The 18359-nt window shown below is 47.7% G+C and overlaps 1 protein-coding gene across 2 annotated transcripts; it reads right to left on the bottom strand.

Annotated features, from left to right (window-relative positions):
* Positions 1–7647: 7647 nt before the first annotated feature.
* On the bottom strand, positions 7648–18089 carry LOC148542369 (catechol O-methyltransferase A-like). Of its 2 annotated transcripts, none has more exons than XM_088470509.1 (5): positions 17893–18089; positions 14567–14880; positions 14291–14484; positions 9341–9472; positions 7648–8027 (listed from the first exon to the last, which is right to left on the bottom strand). In XM_088470509.1, exons 2-5 carry the CDS (start codon positions 14838–14840, stop codon positions 7842–7844), a joined length of 786 nt encoding a protein of 261 aa, XP_088326635.1. In that variant the 5' UTR covers positions 14841–14880; positions 17893–18089; the 3' UTR covers positions 7648–7841. The 2 variants fall into 2 exon arrangements, with proteins under 2 accessions (XP_088326635.1, XP_088326637.1); XM_088470511.1 differs by lacking the exon at positions 17893–18089 and adding an exon at positions 17460–17562.
* Between the last annotated feature and the right edge of the window lie 270 nt (positions 18090–18359).

Genomic DNA, 18359 nt, shown 5'->3' with positions numbered 1-18359 from the left:
CCCATCGTGGACCAGAAGCAAATCTATAATATATAATAAGTAATGGGAATAAGGCACAGCAGCCGCACTAATGATAGTATAAATGGGAGGTACCAAGGTTCACTCAGCCAATCAGAAGCGGCTATCAGTAGTCTTAGTTTGTATTTTGCACCAGGTGCGGCTGCCTGCACAATACTCACCTCCCAGATAGGCGCGTGCGCACCTTTATTTTGTGCTCTGCACGGGCAGCATTTACGTGAACGCTCCATTACTATAGCTCTGTCGGTGACCCCCTCTCCCAGTACCACCTCTGTGTAAGGAGACGCAAGCGCAAAATGCAGCCGAATCTCCATATTGATGAATGTGTAAGAATTTTGAATGCGCTGTTGAGAAGCACAATTTGCACCAAAATAAAGTCTGAAAGTCTCTATACACAGATGCAGCCTGTTAAAATGTATGTAAAGCATGTTGCTTGCAGACTGTGCAAACACTGTCGCCTCACAGTGGAAGCGGCCATTTTGAATGTATTGTCTTGCAGCCTATGAAGGGCCCGGTAATGTTTGTGCTCTGTTGTTGCTCAATAGTGAACAGAGATCGAATAACCACCAAATTCCTGCCTCCGCTGTGTGTAGACAATGGGCATTTCTCTCATTCGGTGTCTGTTTTATGTTATGGGTTTGTTAAAATGAAACCGCTGCAATAATCTGGTCTGCTTTTGATTACACTGTTTAACAATGATTTATCGTCCGATCATGCCGTGGTGTTCAGGTCCCCACAAGGGACCTGAGACTGTAAGTAAGGCACGGTCTATGGGTGTTTATACTGCAAGTACTTTGTCCCAAAACACGTCCGCCGCAAGCACCAAACCTCTGACAAATTATTTCTCTTCCCCTTCAGTCTCAGTTGGGCAGTGCTGTGTTCTAACATTATTTATTTTGAATAAATCACGGCCTCATTTTTGTGAAGGATGACAATTAGCCATAGACAATCCGGGCAACTGTGACGTTGCACCACCACCTCCATCTACTGTAACGGTATAGCTGGTGGGTGGAAACTGAGGGGGTGATTGGGAAGACAAGTAACAAGCTGTGCAATCTTGCCTTGTGATTGATCTTCTTGCCCATAAACTGCACCCCTCCTCCCCCCCTTCGTGCTGCCTCCATTAAAGTTGGTGAATTGAAATAATTTATCTACTTCTCGATTGTAGAAGCCAAAACTGTTGAATTCAGCACCCCGATGCATTGCCACTGGGGCAGTGGCACCTTATAATACACCCACTTAATTTAGGTGGTGCATCCTTAAAATAAAGGTGCCCATCCACTAGCAGACATGAAAACGACTGCACGATTACGACATTGTAATCGTGCAGTCGTTTGTCTGTCTGTGATGAGCCTGCACTGAACGAGCCGTCGTTCAGCGCAGGCCCATCAATCATCTGCAAACATGCTGAACCTGATGCTATTGTCAGATTGTCCAGCATGTTTGCACGATGATTGATGTCTAAACCTGCGGGCACGCGCATCGCTGATCGTTTAAGACATTTTTTTCAAACTATTTATGAACGATATTGTTCAATCGCTCACATAAATCGCCTAGTGGATGGGGCACCTTTAGGGTTTCAAATATCTGAAGACAGGGGCTATTAAACTAACTGAAACTGCTGCATAGCCATGAATAGAGACTAGTCCCAGGAGCCAGGTAGCCGCTGCAGCTCACAAATGAAACGACAGCTGGCGCCTAACTCTTGGAAATTCTTTCTACAGCTGCCAAGGGGCACACAAATTCCCACGCTCCAGAAATCATCTTGTTGGCTTCTAAATTTAACCCACTTGCTATCATGTTTATTCTGTCCACCCTTGCATGGAGATTGGGGAGTAATCATTGCAGAGCATACAAACACTACTTGCAGTCGTCCGGTCACTGATAGGTCAGTCCATGGGTGACTAAGCAGGGCGTTTCAAACACATTGTTTCAATCGATCGTCAACTTGGGGCAGACTTTCACAGAAATGTGGCAGTGTGCTTTGAGCAACTTCATGAAGAAGGGCTAGAGAGTAATGTTAATCGTATACGATATTGAAGCTGCGTTCCTGCAGCACTGTCCTGGTCTTGTGACTTGAAGCATTCCCTTGACCTGAGTGGTAACTTTGGGCCTGATTCAGAGCCGGTCGCTATTTGCGCTCGCTCGTCCAGAAAATAGGGGTGGCTATTCAAATGAACAGTTCGCTCTTTGCGGTCTGTTCACGCCTCTAGGTCTGAACGAGCGAACAAAACTTGCGTTCGTTTTTTGGGAAACTACGCCCCCTGGCCGGTCGCATCCTACGTCATGTCCGCTATTTATTAGATTAATCGAGTACATCGACCAGCGTATGAACTGCTCGCTATTCTTGTGGTTGGTTTTTGCTACCACAATTTTGCGAGCAGTTCTGTCTATAAAATAACCCAGTGACGTGGTCAATGACGCTGCTGTTTTAAATATGCACACCCATAAAACGCCCGTTTTGACCTTTAAGCACGCCTGCGATTGGATCTCCACTCCCCGTTTTCAAGCACCTTCCCCTGTTACCACCCACATACGCCTCCTCCTGTCACTCAAATTAGCAGGCATTCGCTATTTTGCGAGCACATGAATTTCGGCCGCACTGACTGGTTCGCGCATGCGTATAACGATCCGTACGCATGCGCAGTTGGGCAAACATCGCTCGGAGCGAACGAGCTGCCGCTTACGAGTGGCTCTGAATCAGGCCCTTTGTTCCTTACACTGGGGCTAGAACCATTGCTCTGCTTGTATTGAGGAACCTGTGCAAAAAAACATTTTCCACACATATGATGCTGATCAAACAGTCAGTTGGGACACAGACAGGGCAGGTTCACCTAGTAAACTGGCCCCGGCATGGCGGATGCTCACGAGCGGATTTTGTAAGGCAGAATGGATCCAGATCAGGCTGATTTCCAGCTTGGCCATTTATTGCAGATGGGATGATGCGACATTTTCAGAGATTACAGTTAATCCTAATTCACTGCTCATCTCTTGTCATTGGGTGACATCGCAGCAATTTACAAAGCAGCTGCGTGTGCCTGTATACAAGCAGTACATCAATGACAGGACTGCAAACAGCCATGTCACATTCCCGGGCTCCTTGTCCTCTGTGGGTGCTTTATACAGGTCATGTAGTGCTGTGCAACACAGGGAAAATGCCTCCTTTGTTTCCATGAACCGTAAGTGACCACTGAGGTTTTTGCAAGTTAAGATTTCAAAATATGAATAGCAAAAGGCACTGAATACAAATCCCACATCCTCTGTGTAAATGGATCTGACAGTTCTACATTTAATTGCGGTACATTTGCATATATGATTCCGTAGGCCAAAGGCAATTTTTGCTACCCCAACGCGTGTGCAGTGGGGTTACAATTCTCTCTGTGACGCGTTTCAGACATTGATCTGTTGTAGCCGAGAGTGAGAATATTGTGCACAAAGGACATTAGACCTCAGGTAGATAGAGGAGGCCTAAGAACCAAATTAGGCTGTGTCCTTAATAATTATGTTACACTAAGCAGTGGCCTAATCCTTGCTGCCTCTCTTATCAGCAGCCCCTCCTGCTGTGTGACCTAAATTCCTGCTGCCCCTCTCGCCGCACTCATTAAAGCCTTTCAGGCTAGGTGCTGGGGAATCGTTTCGCCCATCAGGCATTTTTGCATAATAAACTAGAATTTGGGGAGCTCTCCTCAGCCTCTCACCCACCCCCCATTAGCACAATAGACACCAGTGAGAGTTAAATGATTATTAGAAAATAATTAACTTGACCATAATAATCGGACAGACACTGGCGCTAGTTTCCCCCTCTCCAGTGGGTGGCGCACAAGGCTTCAATTCGAGACTAAGCCAGCCAAGGAATACGCTATAAAGCCCCATCACATACCATGATCGTTCTAGCTATTAGACTGATGGATGTAATTGAAACCAAAGCAAATTGCAGGGAAAGGTTAATGGTTATCCCACCTTCAGGTCATTTTAGTAATTGGCATGTACGTGCCCACCTGCAACATTGGCCATGACATAAGTCATCAGGCAGAATGTTTATTCTGGTGGAGGTCCTGGGTACCCCACAGCTCTGCCTTCAGCCAGTGGTTCTCATTTTCCCTTATTTGTACCCAACAACATTCGTTAAGCAATATAGATTATAATTGCCATTTAATTTTAGGCACCGCTGTATACAAACGATAAACCAGATAAAAAAAATAAGTATATTATTCATTGTATTTTTTTTATTACATATTGCAGTTTATTTAAAAAAAAAAAGAAAATGAAAGTATAGTCCACATCTGTTTTATTTTTTGGACTTTTTCTTTTTGCTATCAGAGGCCTACTGCGATAAATAGAGCTACCTAGGACACTGCTTTCTGTATGTGTCTACGCATCGTGTGGATGTCATGCCTCGCCATTACGGAAAATGTCTTAAGTGTCCCTGAATGTGCCAGCTAGTACCCCAGAATGAGAACCACTCTAACTAAAAAAAAAAAATCTTTGAAACTGTGTGGCCGAATGTGCTGTAGGGGGCCTTACTGTGTGGCCGAGTGTGCTGTAAGGGGCCTTACGGTGTGGCCGAGTGTGCTGTAAGGGGCCTTACGGTGTGGCCGAGTGTGCTGTAAGGGGCCTTACGGTGTGGCCGAGTGTGCTGTAAGGGGCCTTACGGTGTGGCCGAGTGTGCTGTAAGGGGCCTTACGGTGTGGCCGAGTGTGCTGTAAGGGGCCTTACGGTGTGGCCGAGTGTGCTGTAAGGGGCCTTACGGTGTGGCCGAGTGTGCTGTAAGGGGCCTTACGGTGTGGCCGAGTGTGCTGTAAGGGGCCTTACGGTGTGGCCGAGTGTGCTGTAAGGGGCCTTACGGTGTGGCCGAGTGTGCTGTAAGGGGCCTTACGGTGTGGCCGAGTGTGCTGTAAGGGGCCTTACGGTGTGGCCGAGTGTGCTGTAAGGGGCCTTACGGTGTGGCCGAGTGTGCTGTAAGGGGCCTTACGGTGTGGCCGAGTGTGCTGTAAGGGGCCTTACGGTGTGGCCGAGTGTGCTGTAAGGGGCCTTACGGTGTGGCCGAGTGTGCTGTAAGGGGCCTTACGGTGTGGCCGAGTGTGCTGTAAGGGGCCTTACGGTGTGGCCGAGTGTGCTGTAAGGGGCCTTACGGTGTGGCCGAGTGTGCTGTAAGGGGCCTTACGGTGTGGCCGAGTGTGCTGTAAGGGGCCTTACGGTGTGGCCGAGTGTGCTGTAAGGGGCCTTACGGTGTCACAAAACCATACACCCTTTTCGTCCTCTGTTGTATTTTTTTGTTGAGGCGCCAAATTATGCCTTGCCCCGGGTGACAAAAATCCTGGTTTCGGCCCTGCTAAGGTACAGGACTTTGAAATCTTTGAGAGGTTGCTCCCTATGCTGGCATATAACTGAATGATTCGATGAGCCATCAGAATTCAAATTAAAGTCACCTCCCAACATTGAAATTTTCTCAAAGTAAGACAAAGCTGTCAATAGGGGGCATCAGTAGGGCGGGTGTACCCCTCTGAAGCACTAGGTGGTCCCTAACACCCCTCCCCTGAAATCACCCTTCTTTTGGTGCAGATATTATGCCTCCCTACTTCCTGCACGTCACAACAAACATGGCAGCTGAAATTGGGCGAGTTGAGAGGTGATGTGTCGTTATATACAGCACAGTATAACCCGCAGGCTCAGGCATGTCATCATGGCAGCTCCCACCGAGCAAAGCGTGACTGTAACGGATGTCAAAAAAAAAAAAAGAATCCATTTACCACTTTCACTAGTTAGAAATCTAAAATGAAAGCGTGTTTTACTAGGGACTAAGTACCTCATTGTGGGGTCTATTTACTACGCCTTGGATGGAGATAAAGTCCCAACCAACCAGCTCCTGACATTTTTCAAATATAGCCTGTGACATGGCAGTTAGGAGGCGATTGGATGGGACTTTGGACCTCATTCAGAGTCGGTCGTTGCGGCCGCACAGGAAAAGGGGCCGGATATGCAAATGATGCACTCGCATGTTGCGTCCCTAAGATCGGATCGGTAGTTGGCCGACCAAGGGGAGAAAGCGGCCAGAAGACAAAAAAATACGCCCCCTTCTCATATGCCCGGAGATGGCGTGTAATGCGTACAAGGATTAAATCGAGACCATCGGAACTGGTCGTAGAGCTTAAGGTTGACCATACCCTCTCTTAAGCTCTACGATCATGTCAGTGTACAAACCTCCCATGTCACGTGTGCCATGACACTACTTTGTTAATTATGCACTCCCATAAAACGCCATTCGCATAATTAGGCACGCCTGCGTTCGGATCTCCACTCCCCCGTTCACAAGCACCTTCCCCTGTTACCACCCACAAACGCCTCATCCTGTCACTCAAACTACCGACCTGGCTGTGTTCAAGGAGAGAGAAATTTCTGATCGTAGCGGCTAGTTTGTGCACGTGCATTGCGAACTTTACGCATGCGTATTTTAGCGAAAATCGGTGGCGTACGACTGTGCGGCCGCAACGACCGACTCTGAATGAGGTCCTTTATCTCTATCCAAGGCTTAGTAAATAGACCCCACTGTATTTTTCAATTCCTACTCATCGGTGGATAGGGATCAGATTATCAGGATGTTTACAGCAGTATGAAGCACTGGAGGATGCAAGGGTTCTGCTTAGCACCGTAACAGGGCTTTAATGCACTCTGTGTGCTGACCACGCCTCCTGAGTGCATGATGTCATACTGAGGGCCAGCCCCAGGAATTACAGCGCTGAATGGAGCATTCTCACTTCTTAGGATGTTCCAGGGGGCTGTAAACGGTGCAGTTTGCACGTCTGAAGGATGCTTTAGGCGGCATGGAGGGTACCATTCCAGGCACCCTGCTAGCCAGAAGCACGGGCAGCAAATGGGGACCTGGAAGGGCAAGTTATATTAAAAGGGGGGTGGGGGGTTATATGTGGCTACAGAAACACAGCCGCTAGCTCTGTACTCTCTCTCTTTTTTTTATGTCATCCTATATGTTAAGTTCCTTATTCTATAGCAGCAGGAGACCCCGAATAAAAAGTCAGTCTGAACAATTCTGTGTTTCAAAACTTTCAGACTTAGCACTTCGGAGTTAAACATTTTTATAAGTAATAGAGGAGGGTCATGTTTTTCGTACAGCTCTTGGTTCTCGCAACGTAAGTATATTTACTGACACTAGAGGCCCGGCTCAGAGATGTACGCAAACCCGATGCTTTACTTAAATCTACGATTTTTTTTTAGATCTGCGCACGCACAGATCCAGAGCTGCGATGTAGCAGTGCCCCAAATTTGCGCATTAGAGTGACATTGCGCTGACTTCAGCCCCATTTTCTGGGTGTGCTAAAACTAGGGGTTGCGTCCACGGAAGGCAGCGTGAATTCACCGGTCATCCCAAGTCACCTGAGGGTCACTCAGATGAGCGGGAGGAGTCTACTTACACAGTAACGCAGCAGCTGTGCGTTACGCATTCAGCTCTACCGAACATTATTCTAAATTCACGTTTTTCAGGAACGGGACGGGCGCCATTGTAAATCCTACATCAACGTCAGAAATAAGGGTTGACGTGTACGCGGTACCTGAACACAGCTGAGGCGGCCATTTTGTTGTCTGAACCAATATTTATGGGAACGCAGCCCAGGATAGGTGGAGTATTAGATGTATTAAACCAGTATTATGCCATAGTTTTTTTTTATTACAAAGAAGCTGAGATAGTGCAGTATTATTTTGTTGCCAGTTATAAAATGACTAATAGTTGTAATTGGCACCCACGTGATTGAGTTTTCCACTGGTATAAAGAGAAGCGCCCAGGTCAGTAGGTTTTCACCGCCTGTTCTTCATCCATCACCCAAGAAGATGGATTTTTCCATGCCGTCCTCTACCTGCAGGTACTCGAGCTGCGACGGGAAATACTGACTCTGGTACTGAGGACTATTCCTTACATACTGAAGGTATTCGGGGGTTCCAGGACAGATGACGTTATCCGCCAGAAGAACAGAGCCAGCTCTCAACAAGTCGCATTCCTAGAACGAAAGGGTAATGTTAAATCACCACTAAGGAATGGGGAACAAAAGCACGGGTGTAAATACAGCGCCAAAACACACGGAAAAAACATGGAGCGCAGAGGTGGCGTCTACAGGCGCAACAGTGGGGAGACAGGAGCAGAGCACAGAAAACGGGCCAAAATGCAGAGAAAGAATAGTGAAGAGGGGAGAGATGTAACCTGCACATAAGCAGGAGTGTAGAGCCACGAGCGCAATGTTCACAAGAGAACAGGGGCGGCGCGTTCACACAAAGGGCAAAGGTGGAGTGCTCACACAAGAGGGCAGAGACCAAGGGCAGAGTGCTCACTCAAGAGTGCATTGAGCAGGGGCAGAGAGGACACACAAAAGAACAGAGGGCATGGGCTGAGCGTTCCCACAAAAGCGCATAGACCAGTGGCGGAGTACTCCCACACAAGTGCAGAGGTGGCCGGGTGCGGAGTACTCATACTAAGGGGCCCATTTATTAAGGATCGCATTTTGCAATGCGATCAGGGCATGCAGTATCGCCCATGATCGCATTGCAAAATGCGATCATACCGGCCGAATGTATGACCCGGCACATGCACGGAGACGGGCTCAGAAAAGAGCCCGTCCCTGCGATGTGGCCGGAGCGCATTCCGGGCTGCTGCGCATGCGCAGTCCCGCGGACTGCACATGAGCGGCGCCCATTGCTGGCGGAGGGAATGCGGTAAGTGCCCATAGGACACAGCGGCTAACGCTATCTGCAGATGGCGTTAGCTGCTGGGGTCAATATTGGGAATACGAAGCATTCCCGATATTGATACATTTGGCAGCATCGCATCCCCCATAGAAACCTATGGGGGAGGCGGCTGCCGGCGGCAATGGAGGGATCGCAGCAGGTATCGGAGATCATCCTATATATATATATATATATATATATATATATATATATATATATATATATATATATATATATATCGGAGATACCTGCTGCGGTCCCTCCTTCATACATTCGGGGGATACTAAGTATTTGAGGTAAAGTGTTTTCGGGGAATTTACCTCAAATGATCTTTGATAAATGTGCCCCTAAGCCAGAGAGCTCACACAGGAGCACAGAGATCTCACAAAAGGGGCGATGTGCCCAGAGAAGAACACAAAAGCAAGGCACATGTATGGGAGAGTACAATGTTCACTTGCACCCAAGGCAAAAACTTTCCTGATGAAATCACATTTGGCATAATGCAGCAATCGTGTTACAAAGCGCACACATTTCCTTAGGCCGGTGTATAAACCTGCCCCATGCGGAGGAGGAGACACGCTGCCTTACTCACCTCCAGCAGCTTGGTGTCGGGGAGGTAACTGACTTTCCAGTGATCTAGAAACACGAGGTCAAACTTCTCAATGTCAAATTTTTTCTTCAGCTGAGGAATCAGGACGGTGCTAGATCCCACCAGCAGCTCCACCTAGGAGACAAGAAGCAGCTGAGAATATTCCCTGTGCGGGACAAAGACACCCCTATGGGGCAAATAAGAACCAGGCTACCCCACGTGGCCTCCAGCAGGATGGATTCAACGCTATAACCAAAATGGCCTCACTCTCCTTTCTCAGCACCTGGTGGTTTCTTTAGTTGCCACCGCTAATGTTGCTGCATGGAATCACAGTGGCTGCATCGGGTGGCCTCGTCGGCTGGCTCTCCACACCGATCGGATTTTCTTACCCCTGCTTCTTCCTACAGCTCTATGGGCGATTATGCTGGGCACATTACTTGATATTACGCTATTCACTCCACAATTCCACTTTTCACATCCAGCCTTCCACCATTCCTATGATGTTATATGGGGTATACACCTAAATGACTAGTCTGTGGACGACCAACTGACCGATTTTGGTAAACGAGCACACTTACCAATAGGCCGCACAATAGGTCTGGCCAGAAGAACCATTTAAATAGGCCCGCCCACTTTTAAAGGTCATTTGGAAAGGTCCTATTTACTAAGCAGTGTTAGGAGACAGAGTCAATAGTGATAAGGTGCCAGCCAATCAGCTCCCAACTGTCATCTCACAGGCTGTGTTTGAAAAATGACAGGTGGGAGCTGATTGGCTGGCACCTTATCACTTTGTCTCCTAACACAGCTTAGTAAATAGACCCCATAGTCGCTAGATCAGTGATTAAGGTTCAGTCACCCGGGGTGAAGCCAAAAACACCTTTAAAATCTGACCTTTGTATGGTCACCATTTAAAAACCACTGCTCTAGCACCTGCGAATTAATAGATAGTGGACGGACTCCCCTGCATAGGCCCAATGTGTGGATAAACTTACCTACTTCTACATGCACCACTTTACACACAGGTCATGTCTGGAGGATCTACTAGGGCAGGCCTGGCTAACCTGTGGCTCTCCAGCTGTTATACCCCCCACCAAACAGCTGGTAAAGCATGCTGGGACTTGTAGTTTCACAACAGCTGGAGAGCCACAGGTTGGCCATGCCTGTACTAGAGGCATACCTGCCATCTTTATAGCTTGGAAAAGTAACAAAAAATTGGCCATCGAGATCGACCCAAGCTCTGGCAAGACACTGCCAAAGCCATGACCATATTAGGAAAGGACACACCCATTTATGGTGCCAAAAATCGCAATTGTCCATTGAAACCGGTACTGTTGGTGACAGATATATTAGAGTGGGCTTGTCACACATAGTGGAGGCAGCCATTTTGTATTCAGCCAACTTATATTTTTAGGTACCAGTAATGTCACTGAGGCCCTGATGGCTTTATGTGGTACTGCTCCCTGGGGAAGTGCTAGACTGTATATTAATGAATATTATTAGTTAGGCCTACAAAATGGCTGCCTTTAGCGTGTGTTGTTGACAGACACTTCAAAAAGCAATTTTACACACAATCACAATTAAGTTGAGCAGATACATCCTCCCCTCATGGAAGCCTAATATCCTCAGGAGTCCCCCAGGACAGAGGAAGAGGATCCCTCCCCACCCGGTTACTGTAGAAGGGTACATCTACTTTAAAACATTCCAGAAATGTGTAGTTATCTTTTATTGATGCGCAGATTAACTGATCTATTTCGGCGTGACAGTAATCATTGTTTGTTTATTCCACTCCCAGAGGTAAAACCTGAAAACAAGCCCTGCGAGTCTGGAAGATGAATGAGAGCCATCTGCATGCCTTGTAGATGCTGGGTGAATAGCTGCCCCCTACCCTAATAGACGGAGATAGGGGACAGCCTTCTTTCCCTGTACAATTTAACTAGCCTGAAAAACAAGACGTTAAATGCTCATTTTCGAGTCCCCTGTTCCTGCAAAGAATGGCCCCAATCTAGAAGCACTTTGTAATACTTGTCACGTTTCCTGAGGGTGTCATTATACATCGCTATAACCACGGGAGCCTGCTGCTAGCTCCGTAATACAGATGTGAACTCCTTGACATTGAAAGAAACACGTGTAACACAGGACATTTACCAGCCAGGGGCACAAGCGGATGTGTTTTCTTAGGGGAAATGAATGTGCTGACCGGCTACGTTTTACCATTACCCAGAGGAAATCTCCTCTACTGACTGAGGGATGCAGAGAAGGAGCAGATCCTGGAGTAGGCCTCACTGTTACTTCTATAGCGCAATGTTTTTCTCTATTATTACAACTTTATTCATCAGTGTCTCCAGCACTCACCCCTGAACCCACTGTCCCCGAGATCTACATGTACAACAAACTGTTCCTGCCCTGATCTGCTTTCACTTATCGCAGTGATGGGCGACCTCTAATGACAAAGACACCAACAGTCTTCCTCATGGACAGTCTGACCCAGGGGGACAACACACCCTGTCGCCCTCCTACCCTACAGCCCTGGTACAGCCCGCCTGTCCCGCCTGGAGCTGCCCTGGTACAGCCCGCCTGGAGCTGCCCTGGTACAGCCCGCCTGTCCCACCTGGAGCTACTCCAGCAGGGGCAGAACTATGGGAGACAATGGAGGCACCTGCCGCCGGGCTCCAGCTCTGAAGGGGCACCTCCTCCACTGTCCACAACATATTCACCCCACTTAGGGCTGTAACTATGTACCATCATGGCCGCCCAATACATGGCACCTCTTCCCGGCACTTGAGAAGCCACCATACACTAGTGAAGAGCTCCATGTCAGACCGTCAGCTGCTGCCTTAGTCTATAATGTAGCAATTCGCATGCACACAGTGTCAGCAGCTGTGACAGGGGGGCACCAGATCATAACGTGCCTCCGGGCATCTGGGATGAAGTTACACCACTGTACTCCAGCATCTATCTTTCCTTACCAGCACTGTGATCGTAAATGTCATTAATAGCAACTATTTTCCTGCAACAGTACAGCAGGAGCCTTACATCGCTACCCTGTGTTGCTAGGGGGGACCCTGCTCCTCACTTAACTCCTCTCCTGGAAATTTTGTGAGCCTTCCGAATTTTGGAGTTGACCTCCGCACCCCCGGAAGAGTATCCGAATCTCCCGCATCCCGTCCAACTTGCTAGTGAAGTGGGCAGGATGGGGAGATGACTGCCGGGAATCACGGCTCTGCATGGAGGGGGCAGGGCTAATTTATGTGTCCCCTGCAATTCGCGGCAGTTTGCCATGATGGGGCGGGGCATAATGACAAACCCCGCCCCCAAAGTGGCCTGCTGTGTCTGCTCTCCAGGTATCTCCCAGGCAGCAGATAATAAATGTCGGTAAGTATGCCCTGCTCCTTCCACTATACAACTCTCATGCTGCCCCCATTCCCCTTCTCGCATCATGTTACAGCCCCTGTCACATGCAGCCCTGTCCTCACTAACACATCACTCATCTCCTGATATACTCTGTGCTGCTGGGGGCACAGCTCCTCCCACTATATAATTCTCAGTCAGAAATCCTGCTGCCTCCGTTCCCCTCCTCACATCATGTCACTGCCCCTGTCACATGCAGCCCTGTCCTCACTAACACATCACTCATCTCCTGATATACTCTGTGCTGCTGGGGGCACAGCTCCTCCCACTATATAATTCTCAGTCTGTGAAATCCTGCTGCCTCCATTCCCCTCCTCACATCATGTCACATTTACATAACTGGAGAGGTCACTGCCATCCACAAAATGAGCGCACACAACTCCTGAAATATTCTGCACTGCTGTGGACATTCTGACGACTGGCTAACAATAAATAGGGTACACACAGATAAGCAAGAGTATTAAGCAGCAATGTGCTCACATCCTAAGTCAAATTTATCTTCAAAAGAGAAAAACCAAGAAGAAAGACTGCCCACATTAAGACTACAATGGGACATTGCAGGCCTCCCTTACGCACACAAACCGATGATAAATGTGAGCAGACCATGCATCACTTACACATCGGCTGAAATACACGAGGCATGCCGTGTAGCAAAAGCTGCAGACCGGCACGTGACCTCATGTAGTGCAGCCATGCAGAATGGGTAAATGACGCACATTCTAGATTAAGATGGCAGATAGCTGAACCCTAATCAGTCAGTGCCGTCTCTAGCAGAGCGGTGAGATCTCTGATGGGTTCCAGCCTTGTTGCACCAGAAGCACATTCTGTTCCCACACAGTCCAGGTAACACTCTAATGGAGCATACACACGGTCAGATTTGTCAGATCTGTCAGATGAACAATTTGACCTATGAACAATTTTTGACTGCATTAAAATGAATGGAATCGTCCAAGTCTGACTGCAAACACATCAGATATCGTTATCTGACCATCGGGAAAGCGCATCGTTCAGGCATGTCAGATTTTCCTTCAGATGTGAACGATTGAACGATTTTTTAAATCTTTATCGTTCAGGTCTGAAGAATAACCTGACCGTGTGTATGCACCATAACAGGTCGGAGAGGTGGGAATAGGGTCTCACCTTGCAGGTCTGACCTGTCTGCCGCCTCTCTGTCTCTCTGTCCTGAGCTGGAAGCGAGGAGGGGGTTACTGGGTTTTGGGAGCTACGAGTGAACAGCTGGAGGGGCAGCTGCAGACACTGCAGAGTAGTGTAGAGGAGAGCATCCTGCAGGCGCCACTTGGACTGACGGGTGGTGGGCTGGACGGCGTCCATTGCTGGCTGTTCTGCCTGGCAGCAGGGAGAGTGGGGAGCGGAGGGCAATGGATTATCGGGGAGAGGGAGCAACTATAGGCGGACAGGTGTAAGGTGAATTGGGTGCAGTCAATGAGAAGAGAAATACATAAGTACATGACATTTTGAGGACCTACTATCATCTACCAACACTAGCCCTGACCATGCCCCTGGCACACAGCATACTCTGCCCACCTGTGCATCCAGTCCCGCGTGTTGGAACACTTCCTTAGCCACCTGGGCATAGTGTGGATTCAATTCTATTGTGATGAGTCGGGCACCAGGGGGCAGCAAGCGGGCGATCCTCACAGTTGAATATCCACAGTATGTGCCAAGCTCCAATACCCATCGCGGGCTGGTCTCCGTTACCACTGCATCTAAGATCTCCCCTGGTGTGGGCACAAGACAGGTCATGGAGACGGCACGTACATGAAGACTTATAGAAGTCAGGAGATGATTGGTACCTCTTACCTTTCTTATCGCCGACGTTCATGGCCCATTCCACTTGGGAGCAATAAGAATCCACCGCCGAGATGACACTGAGGGCATCGCCACGCTTGGCATGACGTTGTACGTACTGTAGGATCCGAACAGGGCGCGTGGTTCCAGAGAGGAAGTCCCGCAATCGCTCTAGGTAGTTATCATGCCACCAAAGTGCCCACTCGCCATCAGTGCGCACCTTCCATTTAACCAGGATGGCGGCAACTGCCAGAACCACACCGAGAGTCAGGACCACAGCTAGCATCTCACGACCAGGGAATGGGCGCAGCCCAACAAGCGCCAATCTGGTAGATTTATAAACAAACATCAGGTCTATGATTATTATTGATACATGTTTTACTTTACTTAAAAACTGAGGGAACTGTATCAAAGCTTCTAATGCGGACAAGGAGAGGAGTTACTCATAGCAACTAACCAATCAGCTTCTAGCTACCTTTATTAAGTACAGTCTATAAAATAAGTAGAATCTGATTGGTTACTAAGGGCGCCTCCCTTTGATTCATCTCCCTTTTGAGCTCTAAAATGATCCAGTACTAAAGCTTATTTACCAACACTGCTCCAGAGGTGCAAATCTGCGCTAAAACCACAGCAACCAATAAACCTTTATCTACATGTTGGAGAATGAGAGAAAACAATCCCTATCTCAGTCCCTATTGTGGTTTTGATTGTGATAAGTCAGTGGTTCTCAAACTCAGTCCCCAGGACAGTTCACGTTTTCCAGGCCACTCAGCAGGTGCACAGGTGTACTCATTACTCACTGACGCATTTTAAAAGATCCACAGGTAGAGAGAACTATTTCACTTGCGTTTCTATGAGGAGACCTGGAAAACATGCACTGTTTGGGGTCCTGAGGACAGAGTTTGAGAACCTGTGTGATAAATTAGCAGAGAGAATAAGCAGAATAGTTTGTTTACCAAATTTTGCCCTTAATTCCAGCAGCCAATCAGCCTTGATCTGTCCCGTGCAGACATCATGTAAGAACAGTCTGCGGACCCCCTGTACAGACAATCTGGGAAGGGGCTTCCAACTTGGCAGATATTCTGGAAAATGTACATGTCCCTCCCAGTACTTTATGGCTATACACTTGTGTTTTACTCCAATAATACAGTTTTTCCCTTCAAAAAGTGAACGATGTTTTGAAGTGTAATGAACGGGAACGCGCATGAACGATTATCGTTCATCGTTATAACTCAGAAAGTGAACGATTTTTTGAACGATAACGACGTCGTTATAGTTAAATCGTTCCAAAAAATCGTTACGTGTGTATGCACCTTTTTTCTTGGTTTAAATTTACTAATGGATTAAATTATGATAGTAAGGGAACATTAGGATTGTCTTTATCACGTGTCACTTTCTGTGTTTAGAATGTCTCCCATTATAAAGATATCAGAGCCCCTCCCATATTTTGGGGATATTCCTGTATATATGCCCCCTCCATACACTCATCCCCTTAAAATAAACCCATCTTGCAAAATGAAATCCAGTTTTTCAATTTTACAATATTAGGCGCATTTAAGCCCCCGGTCCGCATTCAGCAAAGAACGCTCAGAGACCCGCTCAACTTCTCCCATCAGCCAGGGCGAAGTTTTACGCTGTAATATCGGCCTGCAAATCCACGTGCCTCTCGCAAAAGCCAGGGGTGGGTGTCTTACCTGTCCACTACCCCTACCCTCCAACATGACCCCGTCCACCAGGTACACAATGCTCTGCTCCTGGACTTCCCACCTAATTTAGGATTGCAGTCACCTGTGTTGGACTAGTTTGTAGATGGGAAGGGCAATTTTAATGCAGGTGGCTGCAATCATAAATTAAGAAGGAAGTCCAGGAGTAGAGCATTTTGTACCTAATGGAACGGGTCACGTTGGAGGGTCTGCGGACTACCACTGGCCGCTGTAGGCTCCCTCCCCAGCCCGCGTTCCTTCGAGCTGGGCTGCAGAGGCCCAGGGGTTAAATCAAACATCACAAAGGGAAAGTTGCCCTGGCTGTAGCTTAAAGGTGCATACACACACGATTTTTTGGACGATTATCGTTAAACGATAATCGTTTGAAAAAAATTGTTCACTTTCTGACTCAAACGAATGATTATTGGTCATGCGCGTTCACATTTGTAGTTCAGTCAGACTTATCAACTCAACGATTTTCATTAAGTTAATATGCAAAAATCGTTTGTAGTTCATTACATTTAAATGAACAACTTTAGTAAACGATTTTAGTTCATTTTTTCAAGGTAGAAAATCGTTTACTAAAATCGTTCATTAACTAAATCGTTGTGTGTGTGCACCTTAACACTTTTTTTTTTTTTTAGGAAACTGTTAAACATTTATATTACCATCATTCACATCAGTCCTTGCCCCAGGGAGACCTAAAATCAGGTACTTGTGTACTTTACGGACTCATTGCAGAGAGAACCCAAGTGTCCTACACTCATTATCAATCATGGTACTGTCTAAATCCCCTTCACGAAGAAGACCCTGATGTCATCAGCCAGTGTCCAGCGTCATTCCCAGTGTCCAACGCCATTCCCCAACATCCAAGTGGGCATAGTGGGGGAATATAACCTTGTGGCCAGCCCGCGATGGGACAACTTTCTCCATTGGGTGGGGACAACCCGCGAGGGGACAACTTTCTTTAGGTGGGGACAACTTTCGGTACTTGTGTGCATAAAGTACACAATTACCATTTGAAACAGTCATTGGGTTCTCTCTGCAATGAGTGCGTAAAGTACACAAGTACCCTAAAATCTATATTTCCTACCACGTGGACATGCATACACAAACACAGGGAAACATGCAAACTCCACACAGATAGAGCCTTGGTTAGAATCAATCCCAAGACCTCAGCGCCGTGAGGCAGTAATGCTTACCGCAACGCCAACTGTTGCTCCTAAAGGCAATTTATTGTTTCATTTGACTGAAATGAGTCCTACAGCCTAGTCACACAGCAGCCTGACCAGCCGGGATTAGGCTGTGGAATGCCCATGTTTATCAGCTAATCATCCACTCCCCTCGCTAAGGGCTAACGCAATCCCCGCTGTACCCAGCTCCAGCTGTTAGATGGAGGCACTGCTGGGGGAGTGGGCAGTGAGGGGCCCCAAGGGCATATACATGCTAAACAGATTCCAATGCAGAGAGAGCCTGGAATGTCACAGCACTCAGCTCAAGAATATGGAACATAATCCTGTTCCAGAGGAACTGTAGACACACACAAGTCACTACCGCAGATATCTGTCAGCAAAACTCTGCATCTGTTACACAGCTCAGGACAACCCCACACATCTACTGCTGCTGATCACTTACTGATAGACCCTGCTTGTGGGCTCCTCAGCTGGCTGTGGTCTGAGACCTGAGTGGGAGAGAGTTGAATCCTTTACAGCCCGCCTCCTTTCCAAATACCAGCCTTCCCACTGAGGCAAACATTTCACTCACGCCCAGCTGGCAGGCGAGAGAGGCAATCCTGCTGGGGGAACTACAGGCACCAGAATGCCCAGCCTCCTCGCTCCGTTTGCCTTGTAGCGAGTGTCTGCAACATTAACCAGTGTTCTCTTGATATCGTCTCACCTGCTTTACTATAGTCACAATCCTTTAACCCAGTGATTCCCAACCTCGGTCCTCAAGACACACCAACAGTCCAGGTTTTAGTGATATCCATGCTTGAGCACAGATGGATAAATCAAAATAACTGAGGTACTAATTAAGACCCTATAGATTGTAAGCTTGCAATCAGGGCCCTCTTACCTCTATTAGGGGTATTCAATATGGAGCGA

This window comes from Taudactylus pleione, unplaced genomic scaffold, assembly GCF_031769625.1.
Source record: "Taudactylus pleione unplaced genomic scaffold, aTauple2 ptg000013l, whole genome shotgun sequence".
NCBI lineage: Eukaryota > Metazoa > Chordata > Amphibia > Anura > Myobatrachidae > Taudactylus > Taudactylus pleione.
The sequence above is the reverse complement of the archived record's forward strand: the minus strand, read 5'-3'. Positions and strand labels throughout refer to the sequence as shown.